The 16,848-nt window shown below is 37.6% G+C and overlaps 1 protein-coding gene across 2 annotated transcripts; it reads right to left on the bottom strand.

The window, feature by feature from the left end:
* Positions 1-934: 934 nt before the first annotated feature.
* On the bottom strand, positions 935-16,338 carry LOC131430133 (uncharacterized). 2 transcript variants are annotated; one of them, XR_009229489.1, is made up of 5 exons: positions 15,609-16,338; positions 3,312-3,476; positions 3,180-3,235; positions 2,574-3,100; positions 935-2,505 (listed from the first exon to the last, which is right to left on the bottom strand). XR_009229489.1 is itself a non-coding variant. In XM_058594853.1 (4 exons), the coding sequence occupies exons 1-4, from the start codon at positions 15,670-15,672 to the stop codon at positions 2,957-2,959; spliced, it is 429 nt and encodes a 142-aa protein (XP_058450836.1). In that variant the 5' UTR covers positions 15,673-16,338; the 3' UTR covers positions 935-2,956. The 2 variants fall into 2 exon arrangements, 1 of the variants encoding a protein (XP_058450836.1); XM_058594853.1 differs by having other exon boundaries at positions 935-3,100.
* Between the last annotated feature and the right edge of the window lie 510 nt (positions 16,339-16,848).

Below are 16,848 nucleotides of genomic sequence, written 5' to 3'. Positions count from 1 at the left end.
CGTTGTCGCGTGTTAGGTCCTGACACCCTGGAACGACAAAAAATGACAACAAACTGCGTTTGTGGTGAAGACTATCAACGGCGAAATCGACTCTTCAAATATCCTGTCCCTCATCAACTTCCGGATTTCACAACGAACTCGACGATCAACAGGCTTGCTTCAACGAAGATTCCATCGGACATCGTTAGGAGCCAACGAACCTTCTACAGCGTGTGTTTGGACCTTCTTCTTAGTAGAAAATTTATTTGATTTTGGTAGATCACCGCATAAGTTTTTTAAAAGAGTGTCTCAATCCTCGATTCTATAACTTGACCTTAGATTCATTAAGACTTCTATTGTCAGGTGAAACAAGCAAACAAATAAACAAATCACACCTTAGTATTATTGTGAACTAACATATGTTAATTTTTATATACGTAAACATAAAAGTATGACAAAATGGTCACAAAAAGTGTGGATCCATCCCAACTCAAAAGTACCAATTCTTTTACATCGCTGCTTCTATGCAATTGTGTCAATTGCATCAGCTCGTTATAGTATTCATCTCAGTTTCTTTACAATCACAAACCATAGTCAAGGTCAATAGCCACCGGTAGATCACAGTTGATTGGCATAAATTGAATTACATCTCGTTCAAACGGCATAGAGTGTTAAGCGGACGTTCGATGCATATATACACACAAACACATGGTTCGAGGGATCACCGCATGTAACCAGACCGCCAAACGATTTGGCTCAATCACCTTCTTCCGGTTCGGTCGTCGTTTTCGTGGGGAGCCGTTCCAAATTTTGCATTTCGAATGCTGCAACGACTCTGGATACGCACCGGCCAAGTAGTAAACCAAGCAAAGAAACTAGGTCTTCTTCGCTGATGACACTGACCGTGGGCAATTCTGAGTCAAGGAACTTTCTTTTCGAATCTACTGGTGCCGGATCTCGTTGGACTAAAAACGGGTTTTGATTTATTTCTCTTTTATTCCTCCTAAAACGTTTTTGATTTTGATAGTTTATTCTTTTCTGATCCTGTTCTTAAAGCTTTCTCAATGCTATTCTGTAATACAAAACATAATAAATAAATTCATTCTTTCAAGCAGAATGTTGTTGCAGAGCGCTCCGAACAAGTTTAGTCGATAGAACTAATCGCGAGCGACCTTTGACGGCATACGCTAAAGCGATATACGTTTTGTGTTATTTGAAAGTGGATTTTTTTCCGCTCGGATAAAAAAAATGCCGACTGTAGGCTGATGAACTGGGTGATTTTTTGAAACTCGAAACAGGAAGTGAAATTTAACAGCCGATCTGTCTGTTTCCTCAAAACAACCAACGACAGGATGTACAATTATATACCAGAGTAATGGTTTGCTTATCTATACAAGTTCGTTTTATTTTTTGTGTTTTATGATTTTGTTTTCAAACAATTTATTAAATTCTAACACTGTTCTATTATAAGTTCGATTTTATTTAGCGTATAAAGCAGTATATTTTCGTTTGTTTTATTTGTTCTTACATAACACTATTGTGAATCTTAGAACACTAGATAATTTTTTCCGTTTATGATCCAAAAAACGTTCCGACCAGTAAATTTCAATGCTCTGCAGCTTAACCAGCATTGATTGCTAATCTCGTATAAAATGTAGAATTAATTAATACCTCACCTGGATGAGATAGCAGAAAATAAAAATTCAGATTCAATGGGTGCCCACTAACTAAGTAACATGAACGTGTAGGTTCTATAACAGGAGATGATGCGACTGGCGGAAGGAAGATTATTTCAAGTTCTGATGTCCCAGATGGGCGAAATAAACTCCTCCCGCAATCAGTCTGGTGTCACTAACAGAAACCCTTAACTCCGTATTTGTTTTGTATTCTATTATTTATACGTTTCTTTTATTGACAGTTACGATAAATTTCTACTATAAGCGAATGTTACTTTTTGTTTTAGTTAATTCACATTCATTATTTTCAATAGTTCTTCCAACTAACTATATAGCGCATGTGCTACAACAGAAACATTCATTCTGGCAGCTCTGGTTTTACGTTTCTTTCGTCTTCGCAGAGTTTTTCAGCTCCACACAGAATCCGTACTTGCCTAAATACTGAAAAGAAATGCTATTGTTCTAGCCAGTGTCGAAACAACATATTGAAATATTCTGGTAGCCTGAACTGAAACATAATTCAGTAGTATGTTAGAAAGGATTTTCTAAATTTCACCATAACTGCAATTTTCACCAAAATAAAAACTGAACTCTGTCAAACAACATTACATATATTTACATAACGTTACTATTACCGTTGCATATCTTCGAGTACCAAACACCAGCTCATCACCTTCACCTTCGACTGACTGATCTTCTATGTCAATCAGTGAACAAAATATTTTTCAGTCCATTCCATCAGCAAATGTTACCTTTACTGAACACTTTACATTTGTTTTAGTTTCTTTCTGGGACGGAACCGAAACATAATTTTACCTTGTATTCCAAACTGCTCGTTCATTATAGGCATCTAAAGAGAAAATTTCGCAAAATGAAATAAACGTCATCCATCAATGAAAGAATTACTAAATCAATCACCTAAAGTGGAAGTACGACTGAATATCTAATTATTGACTGTTCGACAGCATAATCACTTCCGGAATTCTCGTTTGATCATTAGCATCGCATCCAATTGATGACTATTAAATTTGATTACAGTTTAATCTATTCGATTCTTACCATACGCCTTCCAATTTCTGAACAGAATATAAAACGTCTACTAACATCTTAGCGTGTTCTCATGCTCGGGTTTATCAACTGCCTACATTTGTATTGTGTTATTTTTGTAAATTAGTTTTGTTGTTCGTTAGTCGTTTCTAGTCGGTAGCAGTACTCTTAATTCAATCAACATAAATTTAATCATCTGTAAGGGTTTGTTGCTTTATCAAAACTAAATCTTCTCTCATCTATACGCAACGGGATTAAGCACGAACTAGGAAGGCGATGGCAGCAGCGAGCAACAGTCCGATGGTGGCATGCAGCGATGATGCACTGTTGCAGTTGTCCTCGAAGCAGGCGCAGACCTCCTGACGGCCACCAAAACCAGAACGCTGATAACATTTTCCCTACAAGAGCAAACACAAAACAAATATTCGAAACATTCAATCTTCCTGTGCGCTATGCCACACTAATATGACTACCGACCTTGTAGGAAGATTCATCCCATCCACAGCCACGGATAACTCTGGTGTCCGGAGGAACTGTGAGGAAAGGAAAAAAATAACTAATAAATATCCTGGCAACACTGGTGCCACAAAGCAGCAATAGATCTCTTACGATTGTTGACCGAAAATTCGATCGACTGGACAATCTTCCGGCAGAAGGTATACTTGTTGCCATCCTTGTAGGTGTCACAGTCTGTCTGCATGTCCGCCGGTGGGATGTCGTACGAGCACTGAGAATCCTCTGCACTATTGCACACGAAGCACTTGATCGCATCACCTGTTGGATAACATAATTAACGCATGTATTGATTTCGTCATTTTCATAATAAGAGTTTATTGATTTAATAATTTCACAAACTTGGAAATGCGAATGCAATATTCTATATCAATTGCTTTCTAAACCGAAAGCTTATTGACTGTTCGAATCCTTTTTCATGCTTTAGTCCGGGTTTTGAACTGGAGAATACTGAATGAGTTGCAGTGATCTTGCACCTGTACAGGCAATGCCGAAACTAAACGAAACTGTCATACATATGTACATTGAATTTCGTAAATTATCGTCACCGATTATTCTAAATTAGTTCATCCCTCTAACCGTAAAAATTTGTCCACCGATCAAAATATTTTTCGAAGAACTCAAACGCAACCCGATTGTACAGAGCGTCGTACATGTACACAGTGCCTGGCATGTGCGGTTATTCCTACACTAGTATTTCTATATTGCAAGCTAGTATCGTCAAACCATGCCTAGTCACCGGAATACTTTTCAATTATTTTTGATTCTATAAAGGAGAAATAGAACTGGCTTCAAATTTGAATAATGTTATAGATCATTCGATTGTGGATATATGTACCGAAGAAAGAAGTTAAAATCTCAGGAATGGCTGAACCGATTATGATCAAGGTTGTCTCAAATGAAAGGTCTACCCAAGTAACCCAAAGTTTGGCCAACAAAAAATTATTGAATATAAGCAGCTTACGAATTTTATAGAGAGCATTCTAAATATCCCGTTTTTTGTCTTAGTCATAAAGAAAGATTATACAATCACTGTGAAAAAAAAAAGCATTCGGTCCGAGACCCGGAGGACCGAGTGTCACATTCCGTTCGAATCAATTCGTCGTGATCGAAAAGTGTCTGTGAGTGACAAAAAACGTCCCTCAATTATCAAATCGATTTTCCCTCAATGGCAAAATCGATTTTCACAAACTTATACTCGAATGAAAGGTTCCTGATTTTCGTTTCGATCCAACATCCAGTCCCGGAATTACTTGGAGAAATGTGATAATTGTGATATTCTCCTTTCCGCAGATATCCACTTATATTCTGTACACTCGTTCGCGGCCTTCGACTCAATGCATGCCACCGTCATTCCGCACTCTCACCAACTGCTACACGCTAACCCAATCATACTCAATGTGGATATCACATAATTCAGGATACCACAATAATAACTTGAAAATATTTTCGCTCTCTTTTCTCGATGATTGACGAACCGATTTTCAAAAACATAGATTCAAATGAAAAGTCCAAACCATGTCCACTTAAAGTTCTTGATCTGGATCCGAATTCCGGTTCCGGAATAACTGGGTGATATTGGCAAAAAAAATTTAAAAAAATAATATTGGAAGGTGTTCGGTTGCCGGCACTCCACTGTAATTTTTAACAGAAAGCAGATAGCGTCATTCCGACAAATGCCATTTGTGTGTAATAGCAGCCCGTTCTTTTCGTGCCGAATATCAAAGCGAACAGACGCTTGTACTTTTTGTTGCGCTCAAAACAATTTTTTTCATAGTATCATAAATTGAAAAGCATCAATCGAAAAGGTGAGTGGATTGAATATTTATGAGGTGAAATCGATCTATTTCGTGATTTAAAACCGGACGCTATCAAAATTTTAGCAACCAAAGTTTTTTTTTTTCGTAATTTTCAAAATGTCAACCGAGTTCGGTTACCGGCACCCCATTTTTTTCGACAAATCGTGAAATTTTTTAGTGAAATTTCTTGGGGTGCCGGTAACCGAACACCTTTTTAGAAATGGACAAAATTTATCAGTTTACTAAATTGATATAAAAGTTTTTACAATCAAGTAAACCAACTTAGTTTCTTAATCATTTATTAGCTAGAGACTTTAGCTTCCTATTGATGTATATATGTACGCATGATGTGCACTTAGTCAGAAGTTATAAGCCTAAAATAAAAGGGTGCCGGTAACCGAACACTCTCTCCTATCATTAACTTTTTACGAAAGTGGCCGAACCGATTCTCATGAACTATACTTCTAAACGAAATCGTGTAAATTTACGTTGTCTGAGACTGACATATTACGAGCGTCAAAAATCACTCATTTTCACAGATCCGACACATATTTAATTCATTTTGACATATTTTAAGGTGCTGAAACATGTAAATTTACACATCTGGTTAGAAGGCGGGGTATGAAACTTATTTCGTGGTGATTATGTTGATGAATAAAAAAAAAATGCAAAAAAAATGTTGTTTCCATTGTTAGTCTCGGGACTTATTGATACATGTGTTATGTACATATACGTAAATTGAGGTTTTTGTGTACTCTTGTAAGTGTATACCCAGGCAAATGGTATTGTCTATATTGAAGAATAAGAGGAATCTGTTAGGCAGCGTAAAAGATTGTTCGAAACATGTACTATACTTTCAAGTTTTCAAAAGTTCCACTCGTACTTCGGAGCAACGAGAAAGCTCACGCGGAACTTGTTCTGTACTTTCAATTTGGCAAATGTTTCATGTGTTTTTGAGCAGCGAGAAAGAGAAGGCTGCGTGAAAAGCAAAGGGCCAATCCATCACACTATACCAGTCTCATTCTAAAGTATTAATTCAGTTCAGTTACAATTATTATAGGGGAAAGTGTGGAACTGAGAGATGTGGGGAATCGGGAGGCAGTGCTATGATTTGCGCATCCTACAACGAAGACAGATCGAAACAGATGATATTGTGTAATCTATGACACATATTTCTAGAAGTTATCTTTCAGGATCTTTCGAATTCGCTGGTTCAGCAAATACATTCAGCAATAACTGTAACATTCCAGCAATTCACAACTGTCAATATTTCACCGAAAATAAGTAAACAATCATCTTCTTTGATGAACATTTCAGGAAACCAATTGAAATTCATTGCTTATTACTGCATTTACCGCAAATAATGTTTACTGTAGTAGTGAGACGCACAGCTTTCTTTTCCCAATCGAACACGAAAACTAACGCCAATAACCCGCATAAACAACCTGATAGGAATATGTGAAATAAACACACCGATTTACATACATATTCTGTAAACCAAACTCTCTGAAAAAGTAAAGCAAAATTATGGTACTACATTCCGATGTAAATCTTGATCTTTTCTTTGACATTGACCTCGCAACAGAGTCCAAAGTGTGCTACGATCCTACTAAACCCTGCAGATTCTAGGTCGCCCTTGAACATACGATAACTGGCTTGTAAGACAAGCACCTTCTAATCGATATAATAATTAGCCCAAATTTGTTTGTAAATAATATTCGCTAGACAGATATAAATAACACAAAACGCGCAAAATGTTATTAGTTTGTGAATGACGAAAAAGCCAAAAAAATAACACGCGGAAAGACGCAAAGACGCAATAATGATTTCCAACAGTTTTTTTTGTTCAGACACGCATGCGTCAATCGTTATGTTTAATATATCCATTGGTGACATAAGCGATGTATTCAAACAAACGTATTTCCTATATATAAGCTTTAAAACTAGAAACCATTTATTTGAATGCTGGTCTACTTGTCACGATACGCTGCCTAAACTTTAAGAAAACGCGAACAATTTTCAGATCTGCTTCAAATTTTCGAAACATTTCCACACTTTTTTCGGTAAATATATCAAGACACAGTGCCGGAATTATTTCAAGTTGTAATACACAACTATACAAATTGGTTCTTTGATATTGATGTCCTACATATGGCGCATTCTATCTCCAATGCAATGGCAGAATATCATCGTGACTAACCAACATGCGACGCGAGTGATGTTAAACAATGAAGTTTAATTGAAATATATATTTGGAATCAATTTGAAACCGATTTGATCAACAGACAGTATCAGACGCGCAGCTACACTCGATGAACAGAAAAAATATCATATGTGTACGAATATTTGCATGAAGATTTCCGAAGCTTGGCTCAGTATTGTCAACGTAAAGATTAGCATTGTCACGTCGTGCGGCTCCGGCATATCTTAATTCAAAATCTACAAATTGTGACTGCCATCAAATAATTAGATCCCCAATTGACTTAGATAATGTTGTCGATGAGACAAACTCACACATAGTTGCAGCATATTAAGAGGTTTGTCCACGTCTTATTATGCAATATACTACAGGACCTTCTTAGTAAAATACTAAAGGTTATGTACTCAACTGTCTTTTTAAAGTTCCACTTACAATCTCAGGAGAACAGCCATTGTTGAAAAACGCTAAAGCAGCTTTCTCCACTACTGCTTAATGAATCTTCAAGAAAAAAAAACATCAGTTAGTTTAGCAAAATGTTCCAAACAAACTTATATTACTCTTTTGAATTTCCGCGAACAAAACTGCTTTTGCGTTTAGCAACAATGATCGTTTTTCTAAGATTGTAAATTGTCCCTTAAAACTCTTTGGAGCCATTACCGACAACTGATTCAGGTAATAACGATTCACGGGCACTTAACGGCTATCCGCATTAGGCCGATCCGACCGATCCGAGCTCTCCGGCGTTTACTTTTTCTCTGCTTCGGCTATGGCTGAGCGCACATGCACACAGCTGCATTTTACTCGAAGAATGGTGACGATTGAATCGGTCTAGTGAGCAGTGGAGATCTTACACACTTAAAACCGATTCTCGAGCTCGCCATTTTGAAATGCCGAAGTACATCGGCAACACGACATTTTACTGATTGTTCAGTAATTCACATGCTCTTTTCCGAATTTCGTTAAAGTAATATGCTGATAACTCAGTAAAACTCGTACTTTTGCCAAAGTTTGGCATAATATCATGCTGAACTTGTCAGTTAACAACAACTATACCGAAATCAGCAAATCCGTTTACTGAAACTCGGTGAGACACTTGTCATCTAATGTCTCTTTTCAATTTTGCAAAGCACCACGTCGCCATTGCTCGTAGAACTGGAAAACATTGGAAGAAGGAGAACAGATTTTTTATATATCGTGACAAGATAAATGAAATAAGTAAACGATTTGCTTCGCAAATATAATTATTAATATCTACTTATTTCCAGGAAGGTGCGTTGAGAAGCACTATAAAAAATTGACTTTAGCCATTATATCTTCTTTTTTGTATGCTAGATTCAAATGGACACAACACCATCTTTCTCCAACCTTTGCTTTTGTGACTTATTTTACATACAATAATAAAGAAAATTCCATTCTATATTCGGTTACTAATGACTCGGCAATTCATGATTCAATCCTGATCGCTTCTGCCGAACTAACAGTAAAATTTCTGCTAACAAGTTCGGCAATAATTGACAGTTAATAAATTTAAGATTGCCGATTCTCAGTAATTATACATTTTGCCGAGACGATTACTGAGCAGTCGGCTGTGGAAATCTCAGCATTTTTTGCCGAGATTCAGCAATAAAATGTAAGTGTGTACTACGGAAAGGGTATGAGAATCACAAACAATTTTTGAAAGAATTTAGTTTGGAATATTGTCTAATGTATTCGCATAGACCGCGACACCAAAGAGTTTCAGGTCTTTTTAAAACTGCGCCGTACATCCGCTGCATGAAACACAACACGTGTATTACGTCACGTAGGGGAAAGGGGTGGAGTAGAGTTTTCTTGCTATCTTTCCTGATTTATGGTACCAGCTATCGAAATTATTTAGAATTTCGTTTTGAAACACCCTCGAACTTTACCATGCGTTTTCGCAGACCCTGTCAGCTTGGAACGAAATCAATCTTCAGTTCAGCAACGCCATCGCACGGCATCTCATTCAACATATCATGTCAATTGTATGGGTGCGCAGCCCTGCTATTTTGGCGTGCACGAATTTGACATTTCTCTCCCCTACTTCTATGTATGAGATTCGATGCGAACTCACCTGAGGGCGACATGCTCGCAAAAAAGGATGTTGCCAATGATTTGTTCGAGAAATGTGAGAGCTGGATATCTTGTTAATATGATGTCTTTGGTTTTCGACAATTTTCTTATAGAAGTATTATATTTATGACAATAGTCATTTGTTTCAGTGCGTCGTTATAATTGTTCGAAATTTTCATTCGCACGTGTTACATGGGGCTTTATTTGTACATTTGCCAAAAATAGAATAATTCGCACTCAAATTTTGAGTGAAACTTTATTCCACATATAACAAATTTATTCATTATTCCGTTTACGATTTACTTCGAGACATCATATCAAGCGGCAGTCAGTTCACTTTCACATCTCATCCAAGTCAGTCGATAAAACAAAACCGCTTACGTTCGGGACAGACGAAACCAAGTACAGTATTGTGTAGTGAACAGTAGAACGACCTCGAAATGAGTGAATCAAACGAACAAAAGATACCGCCGACAGGAAAGAATACAATTGTTGTTGACTTCAGGCAGTGCAAAATTCGACCTTCGATACGAGAACTTGAAGGTTTGCTTAAGGAGCAAATGCATCTTGACATTAAACGTGTGCATTTAATTCAATGCAATAAGACGAATAATGTTGTTTACATCCAGTTTTATAAAGAGTTGGATGCAATTCAATTCGCAAAAGACAATAACAATGTGCACTATGTGGAGCACGAGAACATTAAGTACAACATTCCGGTATATATAAAAGATAGTGCCATAGAAGTGTGTGTGCATGATCTTCCCTCAAGCGTCACCGATTCATATAGTCGCAAAACTATGTCCCAATACGGAGAGATTCTCTCTATCGAAAAAGAAAAGTGGAAGAATTTTTTCCCCGGTATTCTAAATGGCGTACGTTTGTTACGCATGCGCTTGAGGAGGCCTATACCTTCTTATGTGACATTCGGTCAGGATACAAGAATTCCGTGCAAATCACTTGTTACCCATGACAATCAGATGGCCACATGTCGATATTGCCAAAAAGCTGTTCACTACGGTAAGCCATGTGATAAACTGGACAAGGAGACAACTACACCAAAGGACAACGTCCATCATCATCCCCTATAGAACAAAGTACACCAGCTGCAGTTAACAACTTACCCTCCAATCAACCAGCAATTGCAACCAATGTACAACAAGGTGCATGTACAGCAACTAGCAACGAAAAGAAGACGGAAATCGACAACAATACCATCGATGCGGCAATGGTTGACGAGACGAACCTCGAACGAAGTGCCCCACAATCCTAGCAGGAGGGAAATGGAAGCTCCTCTCCCCCTAGAAAAAGGGTGACAACGAGATCCAATTCAAAAAAAATTATTTAAAAAATCGGCCTAATCGGCCACGTAAAGCTTGTACGCAAATAGGCCTGAATAAAAATATCTTTTAAATAAAGTGGCAGTAACTTGGAGTAGTATGTGAATCGCACATTAACATACATGTTAGTAATGCTCAGGCACCAATCAGACACTTATTCCTCATAAATGACATTTTACCATATTCGTTTCCATTCTGAAGCACAATACGGAGCACTCCTGGACACAATATCTGCGTCGATTGCATAACCAAGAGCACAGTTTATCATTCCGGTTTTTGCAGACACAACACCGTTTGTGTTAAGCGACTCACCCTTGAAATACGCTCACTAAAAAAACAGAACCTGTTACTACAAATTATTATTACACCTTTTAGACGAGTTTTTGCGTTAAACACTCAAATTTAGAGTAAGAGTTACTCATTATCATTGATGGTAAATATTAAATTTTTGACGTTTACATGTATCATTTGAAAATGAGCAACTAGTATTCAAACTCTGAGTAACTTTTTCTAAGCGTATACATTTTGAGTCACTTTACATGTCATTCGGATTATAATTGTTGAAGCTAACGTAATTGTAACGAAAATGAGCTATTTGGTCGTTTTGAAAAAGCATGGTTCTCCACCTCCGATTGATCCCATTCATATTTTTTCTGATTTTTTAACTTATCACCGTGTAATTCCGGAACTGAAAGTCGAATCAAGACAATATTCCATAGCGTTCTATGGGATTATAAAATCTATCATTTGAACCTAAGTTTTATTTGAATCAACTCAACCATCTTTGAAAAAATGAGTGCATATATTTTCAACATATCATACTATCCGTAATTCCAGAACCGTAAGTCGGATCCGAATAAATTTCAAAATCGTGCTATGGAAAAGTAAGATCTTTCATATGAATCTAAGTTCGTAAAAATCGGTTTAGACATCTCTGCATATTTTTTGCAAATACACACCTACATTAAGCAAGTGCTCTTTGCTTCCAACATTTTCCCTCATCAGCTTATACCCAGCAACAACACCTTCACACTTGGATCAGACCATGGTATATAACACTCGGCCTTCAAAAGTCGGTTTTCACTGTGATTGCAAATCCTTTCTATTGAATTATTTGAACCTCTTTTAGGATGACGATTGAATTTTACAAAGGCTGCTATGGGCAGCTCATATAATTTTGATTATTTTGTAGGATTTAAGGATTTGTTGCAAGAGCTACTGTGTTACGCATCTTTCATAATGTTACGATTGGTATTTCTTACTTTCACATTAATTAAAAGAAATTCTCACCTTCAGACTACCAAACCAATGTATAAATTAGCCAGCCGAATAATGTACTATAAACAAGCGTTTCTAGTCTTAAGTCAATACTCTTCAGTAGTATGTTTAGGTGTAAATTTTAGTAGGTAATATTGCTATTTTACTGTTAAGTACAGGGTGATTTTTTAAGAGCTTGAGAACTTTTTTAAACAATAAAACGCATAAAATTTGCAAAATCTCATCGGTTCTTTATTTTAAACGTTAGATTGGTACATGACATTTACTTTTTGAAGATAATTTCATTTAAATGTTGACCGCGGCTGCGTCTTAGGTGGTCCATTCGGAAAGTCCAATTTTGGGCAACTTTTTCGAGCATTTCGGCCGGAATAGCCCGAATTTCTTCGGAAATGTTGTCTTCCAAAGCTGGAATAGTTACTGGCTTATTTCTGTAGACTTTAGACTTGACGTAGCCCCACAAAAAATAGTCTAAAGGCGTCAAATCGCATGATCTTGGTGGCCAACTTACCGGTCCATTTCTTGAGATGAATTGTTCTCCGAAGTTTTCCCTCAAAATGGCCATAGAATCGCGAGCTGTGTGGCATGTAGCGCCATCTTGTTGAAACCACATGTCAACCAAGTTCAGTTCTTCCATTTTTGGCAACAAAAAGTTTGTTAGCATCGAACGATAGCGATCGCCATTCACTGTAACGTTGCGTCCAACAGCATCTTTGAAAAAATACGGTCCAATGATTCCACCAGCGTACAAACCACACCAAACAGTGCATTTTTCGGGATGCATGGGCAGTTCTTGAACGGCTTCTGGTTGCTCTTCACTCCAAATGCGGCAATTTTGCTTATTTACGTAGCCATTCAACCAGAAATGAGCCTCATCGCTGAACAAAATTTGTCGATAAAAAAGCGGACTTTCCGAATGGACCACCTAAGACGCAGCCGCGGTCAACATTTAAATGAAATTATCTTCAAAAAGTAAATGTCATGTACCAATCTAACGTTTAAAATAAAGAACCGATGAGATTTTGCAAATTTTATGCGTTTTATTGTTTAAAAAAGTTCTCAAGCTCTTAAAAAATCACCCTGTAGAATTCACTCTGCGACAACATTTATAATGCAGCTAGCGTTCACTGAGACTTAAGCTGTGAACTATTTCGCGGTTGTTGTCAAAAATAACCCTGCTCGAGAGCATGGTTATTTTTGACAGATCGATGGTTATTTTCCGACACTGAAAAAAATCTTGCAAAGAAAATTCTAATATTAATTCGTTAGTTGAAATTATTTTCATTGGAAAATAAACCCAAATAACTTTCCGTTCGTCAAATTCTGAAATGCGCCGCAGTTTTAGTTAAGTTTACTCGACACAAAATAACCGCTCAAGTGTCAGATTTCCACCAAAAGTTAAAATTAACCGCGAAATGGTTCACAGTCTGAAACTGCGGCCCATTTCAAAGTTTGACGGATGGAAAGTTATTTGGGTTTATTTTGCACTGGAAATAAATTTGACTAAAGAATTGATATAAGAATTTTCTTTGCAAGATTTTTTTCAGTGCCGGAAAAATAACCATCGATTTGTCAAAAATAACCATGCTTTCGAGCAAGGTTATTTTTGACAACATCAAAATAACCACTCGAGTGTCAGATTTCAATCAAAAGTTAAAATTAACCACGAAATGATTCACAGCCTTAGAGCGTCGTTTGATAGAGTATCACAATGGCAGTTTTTCTTCCGAGTTGAACCTTGTGACCTTGGATGGTTTCGTCCAGGGATGCAGCTTCAGATGGGGGCAACGAAGCACTGGTTTTCGACGTGATATTTTAGTGTTGAATAATGTTTGAAAAGGAAATAATCAAATTAATAAGCTTTTTCGGGAATTTTAAAGCCCGTCGACGTTTTGTAGGTGTAGAGTTAAGTAAGGGCTTCCGCCGACCCTGTGTTCATTTACATTAAAATTCAAAGATTCTATTCTCGGAATCTTCAATATGTTTATTAAAATGTAGACATTGCTTTACGTATTTTTTTAGTATTCTCTAACATTTCAGGAGGAACATCTTTTTTCGCCTAGTTCAAAAAATTGATTATGACGACTTACTCGATGTTTCCGCCAGGACGAATTCCAAAAAAGAACAAATTTCCAAACTTAGCAATACATTATACAAATAACTGATTTTTATTTAATTTGTTAATGCTCACTGAAAATTTAATTGTATTGTAACGCAAGTATGATCTTAATTGTGCATCACTTTGTAGACCTTGTTAGATGGTGGTCAAACAAACTCATTTGGGCATATTGATCCCTGGATTTTCGGTTCCAGAAGAAATGGTCAAAATACTCCAAAATGGATCTCACATCGATTTCACAGAGATGGATTGACCGTAAATTTCAATTTAATTGATGCTTTTGATTTTTTTGCGTACCCGACTTCCGGAATAAAAGGATGATTAGTGTCAAACCGCTACGCAACACAAAATTAAATACACAATTTTTACAACAAATGGTCTCAAAATATTCAAATATGAAATTCTTCTTAATTTATGATTGAAACAAATTTACTTCGATTATGTCAGTCTCCGGTTATCGGTTCCGGAAATATCTGATAGTCAGAATGCTTAGAGAAGGATATCTCATATAAACGTCAATAAGGCATCATTACACCTGTAGGTGAATTAAAACCTTTAGAGCATTGCAGATATTGTGAACAATTTAATAAATTTAAATAATTGTTGTTTCATACAAACGATCAATTTTCACGCAATAATTTGACTATTTGTTTGAAAACGTTGTAAAAGACCCGAAGGACCAGTAGAACATTCTAGGAAGCTGTTCCACTGCTTAAAAAGAACTGCGCACAATTGAAAATCGAATCAGCTGACACTCAACAGGTAGTTTGCACTAAATTGCAACCACAGCCAACTGTTGTATCACTTCAACTATAAGTGATGAACCTTGAAAATAAATCCTGAACATTTTAACCGTGTAGGCATTCGATAATATATGCGGCAAAAACTTTGAAAAGCAACAAATCCACAAAATTCGTGTGAAATGGCAGTATTTGCTGGTAGGAACCGCTCCCACGCCGAGACAGTCGAAGTGAACATGTGCGTATTCTCGCTGGAAAAAAAAATAATCGATTACCGTTCAGATTGTTTACGACTGCACCAATTTCCCACTTGAGATCGACCGATTTAATATTCACAATTGGAGCAAACGGCGGAGTGCTTAGAAAATACGTCGGAACAAGCTCTCCGAACGAAAATAGTCACGAAGAAAGCGGCCTATCATTACTCACTTCAACTATAGTTTACTCACGACACTCTCCGGAGCGGAGCAGAGCAAGAACATGCGAAAAACGGAAAGTACACGACAGGATATCGATCGCGCATTTTTTTTCACCCAAACCACCCACCAGTCGTCACCACTTCCACTGGTACCTTGATAGCAGACCGTCTGTCTCCAACATAAAAAAAAAACTTCGACCCTTCTTACATAACGTGTCCTTTGAATCGATTGATTTATTTGTGACTGTCTTTTTGTTCTCAACTTGTTCGATCAATAAATCTATGCCGTTTATATTTCAATAATTGACTGTAAATTGAACTGCATTGCTCTTCTAATCCACAACTTTGGGATTTTTAAGTCATGATTTGTGTAAAATCGATTTAAAGCACACAAAAGGAAACAACTCTTACCTCGTTGCACAACAAATATCAGCAGCAGGACGCTGGCCAGGATTATCGATTGCAGCACAGCCATGTTGAGTTTGGGTTTATTGAAAACGGAACGCTAGTTCGTACGGGGACAGAGCTGAACACTTCCGGTATTGCTCACAAACCTTGATTCACCACGGAACTACCGTCCGACCGATCGACCGACGTCCACTTTCAGCACACCTAGAAGAGCTACACAACTCGTGTAATTGGTTGCCACCCGAAGGGGTTGCTACCGTTCCAATAACCGTCAGATGGAGAGGGATGTGAATAATTTTCCAATCAAATCCAGATTCACAATTCTGCACACGCCACACCGACTGGTTGTAAATCACAGAAAAATAATACGTTGGAGAAATCCGGACAACGAAATCAGCACAGCAACCAGTCACACGGTGTCATCAATCAATAGTGGGCAGCAGAGGCGGAAAATGTTGCTTCCAGCTACTAAAAATTGTGTAACCGTATGAATTCTCCCACCACACCTTCTCAATCAGAACAGTCGGGACCGTATTTTTCTCTCTCCTGCCTACAATCGCTGATTGGAACGGTTCAGCTGTGAATTGTGAATCCGACTGATGTTAGCAATAGTGGATTTTTTTTACCCGGAGAATTCGCTTCGCCAAATTCGACACACACACGATGAGGACTGGTGACCGATCGAAGGCAGACTGTGAGCTCCACACGGAATGGCTTCTAGTCGACGCTCCACAAAAATTGACAAACTCCACTGCTTGTATCCGAATTTGTCGAGGGCCGCGAGATGAGAAACATTCTGTCCCGCAGATTATGACATTCTCTCTTTTTTCGGGAGCGTAATTTTATGAGGTGCAAACAGCGGAAAAAAACGGCAAGCGCGCAAGGATCTATCGCGCGAGAGGCAGTGATCTGTTGAGAAAACACGTGTTCTGTATTCCAACTTCCGACTCTAGTAACGTGCTCTACGTAACTGCAAGTGATTTATTCCAGAATTTGTTTCAACGAGTGATCGGTAATGAAATGTTTCTTCTTTAGTGTGTCTTCATCCTGGGGCGGCCATAGCGTCATCGACTTTCTTACAGTTTATCTGTTTTCAATTCCCTACCCCAAACACAAGGACAGGAAGTTTATCAGACACGTGGGACGAATGACCATAATGTTAAAACCTCCATAATTGAAATAATAAAAAGGTTCTTCATTTCATAATGTCTTCGACTGTTATTAAAAAAACAAGTCCGATCAG

This window comes from Malaya genurostris, chromosome 2 (assembly GCF_030247185.1).
Source record: "Malaya genurostris strain Urasoe2022 chromosome 2, Malgen_1.1, whole genome shotgun sequence".
Lineage (NCBI taxonomy): Eukaryota > Metazoa > Arthropoda > Insecta > Diptera > Culicidae > Malaya > Malaya genurostris.
Note: the sequence above shows the minus strand (reverse complement) of the source record. Positions and strands in the feature narration are given on the sequence as shown.

What these genes read in the sequence shown, in the direction of transcription:
- LOC131430133 (XM_058594853.1), bottom strand. Translation starts at nt 15,672, where the DNA reads ATGGCTGTGCTGCAATCGATAATCCTGGCCAGCGTCCTGCTGCTGATA. An exon ending in GATATTTGTTGTGCAACGAG is followed by an intron (nt 3,477 to 15,608) that starts GTAAGAGTTGTT and finishes GTTATCCAACAG; the next exon opens with GTGATGCGATCAAGTGCTTC. An exon ending in GGGATGAATCTTCCTACAAG is followed by an intron (nt 3,101 to 3,179) that starts GTCGGTAGTCAT and finishes TTGCTCTTGTAG; the next exon opens with GGAAAATGTTATCAGCGTTC.